At 46.5% G+C, this 9,967-nt stretch overlaps 1 protein-coding gene across 1 annotated transcript in view; it reads right to left on the reverse strand.

Annotated features, from left to right (window-relative positions):
• Window positions 1-9,893, reverse strand: part of OPRK1 (opioid receptor, kappa 1) — a 21,708-nt gene extending 11,815 nt beyond the window's left edge. The window contains exons 1-2 of the mRNA XM_010838952.1: window positions 9,829-9,893; window positions 9,163-9,458 (exon numbers count right to left, since the gene is read on the reverse strand). Coding sequence (XP_010837254.1) covers window positions 9,163-9,419 — 257 coding nt within the window. The 5' untranslated portion in view covers window positions 9,420-9,458; window positions 9,829-9,893. The remainder of the gene's footprint in view (window positions 1-9,162; window positions 9,459-9,828) is intronic.
• Between the last annotated feature and the right edge of the window lie 74 nt (window positions 9,894-9,967).

Below are 9,967 nucleotides of genomic sequence, written 5' to 3' on the forward strand. Positions count from 1 at the left end.
AGAGTCTAGGAGAGCATGGCTGTCGAGGGAGGAACTGACCCTGTGACACTGCAGGTTCATGGCTTCCTGTCCTGCCCTGCACCTGCCCGGTGCAGACAATCCAAGTAGAGACTTTACTCTTGGAGCATTACTATCCCTTACTATTGAGGTGTGCTGCCCCAGTGTTTTTCCTTAACTTTATGAGGCTTTTTAAATCAGGAGCTGCTTTTTAGCTTTGGTGCAGCATAATAAACCCTTAATCTTGATGGCTAATCACCATATATCTTTAAACACAGACACATTCTTGGTTTTGTGGATTTTGGTATTTTGTGGCTCATCCCTGCCCTCGTCTGCCAGGCTGACATCCTCTCTACTCTTCAGCTGGCTCATGCTCCCTCCCCAGCCACATCTTCTTATCATTTCAACACCAAGTCTTAGCTCCTACTCCATACACAGCAGCATCCTGGACACTGAAGCGACTGAAAAACAAGTTGACACAGATCCTGCCCCCAGGATCTTCTAAATTAATTGAGTCAAGATTGTAACACAAATCAGAAGAATAGACTACCTGATGGGAAGAACCGACTCACTGGAAAAGACACTGACGCTGGGAAAGATTGAGGGCAGGAGGAGAATGTAATCTCTAATAAGTAAAGGAATTGAGGGCCATATTCCAAAGTTTCTTAAGGAGTCAGAAACTGTACCAGAGAAATGACAGGATACTCGGAATTCCGTTCCTTCCAGCAGCTAAAGATTGAGAGACATTCTGGTAAGTGTGGTTAACTGCACCTTGTGAGGGCAGGAAGCATCTGACATGAGGAGGCAGAGCCGGAGCCAGAAGGGAATATCAACACAAAACACAGCATGTGACCCCTCGGTAGACAAAGGCCATCACGCAGGTTATGGTGTTTCAGCTTGTCTATGAGCAATGCCCGTGGCTTTCAGGAGAGGGAACTCAGTGAAGAGGAAGTGAGTGATCTCCTCAAATTCGAGAGACCATGGGAAAAGTAAAATGTGAGCCTTCTGAGTAGACACAGAATCTCGGCTTCAACATCACAAAAAAGCAAACATCCTACTGGCCAATTATCTGAAGAGAATCCTTTAATATAGCAAATACCTATTGGCCAACAGAAAGCACCTGAACAAATGCTGATCTGATGAAAACATCAGTGTGACCTGCCCCATGGGCAGCTGGCCGCCACCCCACAAGCCGGGGCTGGACCAAGAGACCCAAGGCCTGAACACCAAACTCAGGAAGGGGAGGCTTTGCAGGCCCAGGGAAGAGACACCCCTCTTTAACCAGTGGTGGGGGAACAGCACAGTGAGAGTGGGCTTCAGCATCTTTTCTCCGTATGACGTATTCATCCCCCTGGGCATGTTTTCCAGATACACAGCATTCTAGATTTTATGTTTAAAATAACCAGACACTGGGGACTTCCCTGGTGGTCCAGTAGTTAAGACTCTGTGCTTCCAATGCAGGGGACATGGGTTCAATCCCTGGACAGGGAAGCAAGATCCCACATGCCATGTGACCTGGCTAAATAAATAAACAAAATTTGAAAAAGTAAAATAAAATAGCCAGATGTGACAGCTGTATCGATGCAAATTCTCAGGGAAACTTTTTTAAAAAAATATAAGTTTGCTTCATTAAATTATCCAGATATTTCCAGTTCATCTCAATGAATTGGCTAAACATCCTTTTAGATTGTTTACTACTGAAATTATGGTTCTTCACTAAAGGGCAGTAGCTTGTGATTTTTAAAAAAAAGGGAATTTGAGCTGCTGTTTCTCCAATGATCTGACTTTGAAATAGCCTCAACTGATAGTATTCTAAAGGTGTCGTATTCACGTAGATATCAGGCCCTTGACACTGTACCACAGGCTGAGCAAAAGCTCTGAGGAGAACAGAGGAGGGGGCAGGGTGTACCCCAGCCCCAACTCCTGGGACTGCCAGTACCAGGCTGGCAGTGAGGTGCAGTCAGAAGGCAGACAGACACCTCCTCAGGCCCTGGTGGGCTGTCCTTGAGGGTGCTGTGGGGCAGGGGAGGAAGCAGTGCTGAAGCAGTGCTTTCACTGCCTTAGCCCGGGCCCCAGGAAGTGCTCCCCTTCCTGGAGTCACAGCCCTGTTCCCCAGGAGGTACTGTCCAGAGTGTCCAGCAGTGCACACAGGGTGAGAGTTTATCACGAAGGATGCAGGAACCCACTCCAGTATTCTTGCCTGCGAAAGCCCATGGACAGAGGAGCCTGGTAGACTCCAGTCCATGGGGTCTCAAAGAGTTGGACACGACTTAGTGACTAAACAACACCAGCAGGTAGAAAACTATTACTACGAATCTCAAATGACGGATGCAGTGTTTCCTAGTGTACAACTCTCTGGATACCTAGACGTATGTAGACTTCTGGAATTATTTTCCCATTTTTATACCGAAAACTGACTTAGCTAAGGTGAGCCACAGGGTGCCACCCAGAGGCGACAAGGTCACTCTCCTGCTCTGTCTTCTGTGGAAAGGAAGAGCCCCCGGCACTAGGTGGAAAGCAACACAGCAAAGCAGAGTTTAGAGTTGTGCTGTGAACTTAGAAGAATTAATATTCAACAGAATCTTGGAAAATCGCTCTGATTGTTACAGCCTATCTCTAAAGGCACGTAAGTCCAGCCATGCTTAGTCTGAAGGCTTCCCCCCTCAACTTCAGATCAATTCCTTTGGGGTATCTCAATTCATCCACATGTTTTATGTTTTTCTCATTTTTCATTTAAATGCTGACTTGCTTGGTCAGTGGAGTGAGTCAAATAAAAAGGCATAAGCCTTTTACAATATTATCCCCACTCCTAAAATCCATTCTTCCCCTGTAAGTCTTCCTTATTTAAGATATAAGCCAGCATTCCAGCCAAAGAGAGAAACAAACAAAATACATTGGCTGATTTTCTGTTGAGGAATACATGAGTGTTATTCTGAAACCATCTTTTGTTAACCTGGTATTTTATAAAGCCTGTAAAACCTTCTACCTCTGAAACACAGAAGCCAAATCTTACAAAGGAAACCATCTCGCAGACATACGATTTTAGGTTTTTAGCTGAGCACAGAGGCACATCTCCCATGAAGCAGGGCAGCAACAATTGAGTGTCTCCACAGGTTAACCTAGGGAGAAGGCGATGCCAACTGCCCAGTTCTCATGAAGATGCTGCCTGCTGCCTAAAGACATCGCTGGGCAGAAAATGGATAGAAGCTGCCATTTCCCAGCGAGAAGTCAGTCCCTCCTAAAAATAACGCTAAGACGGGCGCCAAAAAAACTGTATTGGCACCACCATCCAAAAGTGATTTTAAAGACTACAACTTTGCCTGAGTCTGTTAAATCTTGGGAGCTCTGACCTGATAACCACGTTGCTTGTTTTTCTCTTTCTTTTTATTTTTTCCTGTTTTTTTTTTCCTTTCTCTTTCTTTCTTTCTCCCTCCCTCCCCTCCTTACTCCTTTCCTCCTTCCTTCCTTTTCAAGCAACTGTGCAGTCTCTGATCTCTGAAATAGCTCCATGAAGATTTGGGCTTCCGTGACCACATGTCCCACACGGAAGAAAATAATCTCATTTAGCTAATCCATGTAAACAGTGGCAGTGAAGCCAATTTTCTCTTTTAAGAGCTTGTCAAACAGTAAAATTACTTTGGGACATTTAAGATAGGCTCCTCTGAAAATAATTTCTGAAATTATCTTTCCTATGCTTGCTTTAAAGGAAATGTTGAGCACTGATTCCAAGAGAGGATCAGGATAAATTACAACATACTTATTTTTTTCTAATCAAAGCCTAAGGTAAGCCTGCAGTTGAACAGGAAGCAGTGAGTAGTTAATGACGACTACGCACCTCTGTCTTTCCTCTCACGTCTCCCTGCATGTCTTCAGGTGACATGATCTAAGTCGGCTCCCTTAACATTTAAGAGAATCTGGAATACACCCCTTACAAAGTTACCCCTTTGGGGATATTCCAACACTGCCCAGGCTGAATTACAGGGAAGCCAAAGTCTTCTACGAGCAAGACAAGGTCACCAGAAGACTGATCCCTTTATTGTGTCTTTATTGTGATAGCAAATAATTAATGAAAACTAATAAGAAAAGGCACAATTTATACAATCAAGGACCAAATAATTTTCTGCTTCCTGTAACTTTTTCTAATAATTTTTCCTTGCTTATCCTTACATTTTCTGGAGAAGGGAATGGCAATCCACTCTAGTATTCTTGCCTGGAGAATTCCATGGACAGAGGAGCCTACAAGGCCATGGGGTGGCAAAGAGTACATGGGGTCGGAAAGAGTCAGACCCAACTGAGTGACTAACACTATCCTTACATTTAATTTAAAAAGAAACATACCTTTATAAGAGTAAAGCTTTTCTTTAAATTGAACAAACAAACAAAAATACCCTCTTCAGTATTCTTGCCTGAGAATCCCATAGACAGAGGCACCTGTCTACAGGCTACAGTTCATACAGTCAAAAAGAGTTGCACACAACGGAAGCGACTGAGCACAAAGAGATGAAATGAGGTAAAATTAAGGTAAAATGGGCTCTGATCCAACTTGACAAGTGTCCTTATAAGATGAGATCAGAATACAGAGAGTAGGAATGTCCACACAGAAGGATGACCACATGAGGACAGGGTGAAAAGGCAGTCATCTGCAAGCAGAGACACTCAGCAGGAATCAAACCCTCCAGGACCTTGATCTTGGACTTCCAGCCTCTAGAACTGCAAGCAGAGAACACAATTGTGTGATTTAAGCCACCCCGTCTGTGGTCCTTGTTATGGCAGCCTTAGCAAGGCAGATTCACTAGAAATCTGAGAAACCTACAAGACAATCCCATAGAACCATCCAGAAGGAGGGAGGGCAGATGAGTGTGAAGTAGGGATGAATAAGTGGAAGAGAGACACACAGGTTTAGGACTGTTCAGAGTTTCCCTGACAGTTATAGCCACAAGAATGGATAATACCATCAAGAGTGATGGTCAGTTTGATGAGCCATCTTGGCCAGCCTATGGTCTTCAAATACTCAAACACTCATCAAGATGCTATTCTGAAGGTGTTTTGTAGATGTGGTTAAAGTCCGTTATCAGTTGATCTTAAACAAAGGAGATGATCCTAGAGTACCTGGGTGGGCCTGGTCTAATCAGTCAAAGGGTCTTAACCACAAGGCATACAGCTTCTCTGAGAAAGAAGAGATTCCATGTTGGAAGTGTGTTCTGCCTCTCCTGACACCTATCCTCAGGGCTACAGACCTGACTGGCCACCCCCACAATCACCTAAGCCAAGTCTTTGTAGTAAACCCCTCCACACACACACATATATCCCCTACTGGTTCTGCTTTTCTGGTTGAATCCTGACTAATATGAAGAGAGTGCAAAGAAAGCTAAGAAGGCTCAGGAAAAGATGATTATTTAGGACACATCAGGAAAGAGGAGCCTGTGATGGAGACTGACAAGAAACCCATTGTGTGTGGAAGGAAGTCAAGGAGAAGGTGAGATTGGTCCAGCACGTGGAATCCCCATGGACTTTGAGGGACAGCCAGCCTGAGACATCACCTGGGACGTGAGACCTACACGTCTGAGAGACGAGCATCAGGGAGGAAACTCAAGTGCTCTGATTGAGTAACAGATGGACGACACCAAAGCGATGGGCAGGGGTTATTCCTCCAAGAGGTTTACCCAAGACAGACAGGAGGAAGAAAGGACGTTAGCTAAGGGAACATAATCTGTTAAATGGGTATGTGGAAACATACCCATGGGCTTTCCACATGGCTCCAGTGGTAAAGAATCCTCCTGCTAAAGCAGGAGACACAAGAGATGCAGGTTTGACCCCTGGGTCGGGAAGATCCCTTGGAGAAGGAAATGGCAACCCACTTCAGTATTCTTGCCTGGAGAATCCCATGGACAGAGGAGCCTGTCTGGCTACAGTCCATGGGGTCACAAGAGTTGGACACAACTTAGCAACTAAACCACCAACCACCACACAGCTTTACCAGCCTGACATATATTGCTGCTGCTGCTGCTAAGTCGCTTCAGTCATGTCCAACTCTGTGTGACCCCATAGACGGCAGCCCACCAGGCTCCCCGTCCCAGGGATTCTCCAGGCAAGAACACTGGAGAGGATTGCCATTTCCTTCTCCAATGCATGAAAGTGAAAAGGGAAAGTGAAGTCACTCAGTTGTGTCCAACTCTGTGTGACCCCATAGACTGCAGCCCACCAGGCTCCTCCATCCATGGGATTTTCCAGGCAAGAGTACATATATTAGGTGTTCATTAAATGTTAATCATTTTCACCAAGAGAGGAGACAGCCATATGTGTTGGAAGTTGTGGTTAGGCTGGGAAAAGGAATATAAGGTACCAGAGGTGGGGCTGCCTGGCAATGTCCCAGGCGTGGGCTGGGTGGGCATCATAGCATTCACTGCAGGTGACCTGCACAGGAGAGGTGAAGCGAACACGGGGTTAGGACCCTGAGGATCACCATGGGCACCCCAGGGTGTTGGTGGGACCCAAGAACATGAATCAGGGGCTGAGGTAAGACCTTCCTGAGCCAGAACCACAAACTCCTTTACCTGGAGAGAGGGAGGCTGCAGTGCTTAAATTTTAAGGTGTTCACAGTGAAAGGTTACAGAACCCTAACACTGGGCAACTGTAGTAGTTGCTACACATTAAAGGAGGAAAATCCTTGAAACATTAGATGATCTTCAGAAGATACTGGATGACATTCCAGGTGCTGAAGGAAGAGCCATTTGTAAGGCAGGTCTACAAGCAGTCAATGCTTCTTCCACAATCCTCACATCCTCCCAGGTCTGAGATGGCCATCCCAGACCTGTGCCTGCCCCACCATCCGAGCATCTGAATTCCATCTCTAGGGTGATTTCCTAGATGACTCAACCAGGACCCTTAGGCAAGTTCAATATTTTAAAATAACATCCTTTTCAAAAGTGATCCTCCATCTTTTCAAGTGACACTGTTCAGCCAAGGTCAATCACAAAAGCCACACTTGAACTCCACCCTCTGGTTCTGCTCTAAGTTCTGATGAGCACACGGCGTCTGATGCCTGGCTCCAACCTTCAGTCCTTTCTTCTCCTTTGCAAAATAAACCCAAATCCATCAAGTTTTCTTCTGAGGTTTTATTTTTCAATTCTCTGGCCCTGTATCAGTCTGAACAAATTCTAAATGCTTCTTAATGCTCTTTGCTATAGATTTAAGCCAACTATTGTTTTGATATTTGGCTTTCCAAGATGATAATAGAACTCTTCGCTCCTCATTTACTATCAAATGGAGTGGGCAGATGCATAATATTATTACATGAACTCTATAACCCTTTTTGCATTTTTAGCTGAATTTATCCCCTTTTCACAAACTTTAGTCTTGGATGTCTTTGAGATAGACATATTTAGCTTATATTTATATTTCTTTGTATTTATCTTAAAAATTCTAGTCAATCTACAGTGACTCTTTTTTCTTTCTGACATGTCTAATGTTCCCCATGGAGTTATCTTTTCACATATTTTAGGATTCTTTATTCTTTTTAATCCTAGACTGCAGGGCTATACAAGGAGTTATAGAGCAACTTAAAAAGCCCTCTCAAACTCAAAACTTCAAGTTCTCTTTCAAGTGACAGTAACGTGTATCTGTTTCACTCAAGCACCTAAGTATGATGGAGCAGGAACAGAGTGGGTTTGCTCCTGGCATCCCCTTTCTCTGTAACAATGTTTTATTGTAAAACAACAGCCTCTGTAGCAAAGATCTCCTAGAAATTTTAATTATAGTTTAGAGTACAGCTGTCTTTTCTTTTCTCTTGGTTACTATAATCTTCTCTCTAATGGAGAGTAGCCCTGCAATTACTAAGGATTTGGAAGAACAATTTGCTTGTAAAATATTACTTCTGTAGCCTGTACTCATCACTGATAGAAGTCCAGTGGAAGGCAATAAGCAATTGTGGAAAGCAAGGTCACCAAGCTAGAGACACTAATTGTAGGTGAAAAGAGCTTTATAATATGTATTTGGAGGCTTAAAAGATGGTTTTCAGTTCTGTAGCACAGATGAGGATAAAAGAGGTGACATTCCCAAGTCAGAGAGAGAGAGAAATGAAACAGGTATTTGAAAGATTCATGCTACTGCAGATTCTGTCTTTAAAGTTCATAATAAATAAACAGCATGTTTCAAAACTAAAGTCAAGATCAAAAAAAAAAAAGTTCTTCATCCTTTCTATGCCTCTAAGTAGAGTGACTTGCATCCTTCCTTTATTCACAGGAACGTCTCATCTTCATATTCACTCTTAAATGTGCAGCTGAAAACCATGAAGTCTCCCAGGAAGGGAAATTTCTCAAAGGGTATCCAAACAATGGTAGGATTTCTGTTTTCTCTTGCTTCCTTTGTTATGAGAGGCCAAAATAGAAATCACTTCACTTTCCAGAAAATTAGCATATATGCAGATATTTAGGTATTTATTATTGGAAGCTGACTTCAATGCGCCCACAAAAGAACAATAAAAAGAAAGCTCCAGTTCCCACGGTGGGGGATAAAAAGCAAAACAATTTTTGGAAACCTCCAGCACCCATACTTTAGGAGCCAAATACTAGATGGTTTCGGTACCAAAGTGAGCAGCATTCTAAACAAATAAGATGGCATGTCAGTACTACAAGGCTCACATGTGGGTACTTAAATAGTATACTGGATTTGCTTCATAAACCATAACATCATTCTGATGAGTCACAGGAAATCCCGAATTCTCTTCAGGGCATGGGCATGAATTTTACCTAAAGAAATATTTGCAAGGGCAAAACAAAGTGCTCCAAACTGGTGCAGGCAATCAGGCAAAAGGCCAGGCAGTTGGACTAGTTTCCTTTCCAGGAGACACCGACTTTGTCCCTTGCAGGGACACCCCATGATCTCCATCCGAAGGGCCTTCTGCAGGGATTTGGGGCGCAGGGGAGGGTCACCCTTAAACCTTCAAGTCACCTCTGGTCCCTTGGATTCGTCCTGGGCGAACCTCGAGTCCCACAGCAAAACGTCTCCCAGGAAATCTCACTTCGAAGAGGCCGCCCTCTGAGCCTCTCCCGAGCCCTGACGGAATGGGGTCCCCACTACCCGGCTGGCATCCCTCCGCGCGTCCTGGTGACCAGCCCGACCCTCCCTCCGGCTGCGGCCACTGTAGCGCCGGGACCCCGCGCTCACCGGATGATCACGAACATGACCAGCGAGTTGCCCACCAAACCCACGACGAACACCACGGAGTAGACAGCCGTGATGATGACCAGGATGACCGGGGAGATGTGAGCTGGCTCCAGCAGCACGTCCTCCGAGCCCGCGCTGCCGTTACCGTCCGGCTCTGCCCAGCCCGGGAACCAGCCGCTGCCGTTGGGGGGCAGGCAGGTGCTCGGGGAGCAGGTGGGGCCCGGCTCACCGCGGAAGATCTGGACTGGGGGCTCCATGTCCGGCGGCTGCGGCAGCGGGACGAGGACAGGCGGCACCTGCGGGGGCAAGAGACCGGACGGGACCGGAGAAGCGAACTTGGGCAGCGTCCGAGCCAGCGCGCGAGCGCGGCGGTGCCGGGGCCTGGGACCCGCTGATACCCACCTCGGCCGGAAGACCCCAGGGAGGCCAAGGGGCACGGACCTCTCTCTGGGTGCCACCCCGGCCAGCAGACGCGCCGCGGGTACCAGGAGGGGCGGAGAGCTCACCGTCCTTTCCCCTGGTGCCTGAAATCCCCCACCCTTTCCTAGGCACGGCTCCCGGGAGGAACTGTCCCCAGTCTGCGGCCCGGAGACCCCAGGGACAAGAGACCCCTGGAGCGCAGAGCCCTCGCTGCCAAGGACCGCGCTTCGAAATCCCAAGGCTCACCTCCGGCTCGGGAGATGAGCGCAGCTGAACAGCGATGCTGGACCGCGCGGAAACCAGCGTTCCCGAATCCCACTCGCGGGTCGCCGTGCATCCGCAGTCCCGCGCCGCTGGCTCTCAGACCCGGACCCCACGCTCTGGC

The sequence above is a fragment of the Bison bison genome, unplaced genomic scaffold (genome assembly GCF_000754665.1).
Source record: "Bison bison bison isolate TAMUID 2011002044 unplaced genomic scaffold, Bison_UMD1.0 scf7180017864108, whole genome shotgun sequence".
In the NCBI taxonomy this organism is placed as follows: Eukaryota; Metazoa; Chordata; class Mammalia; order Artiodactyla; family Bovidae; genus Bison; species Bison bison.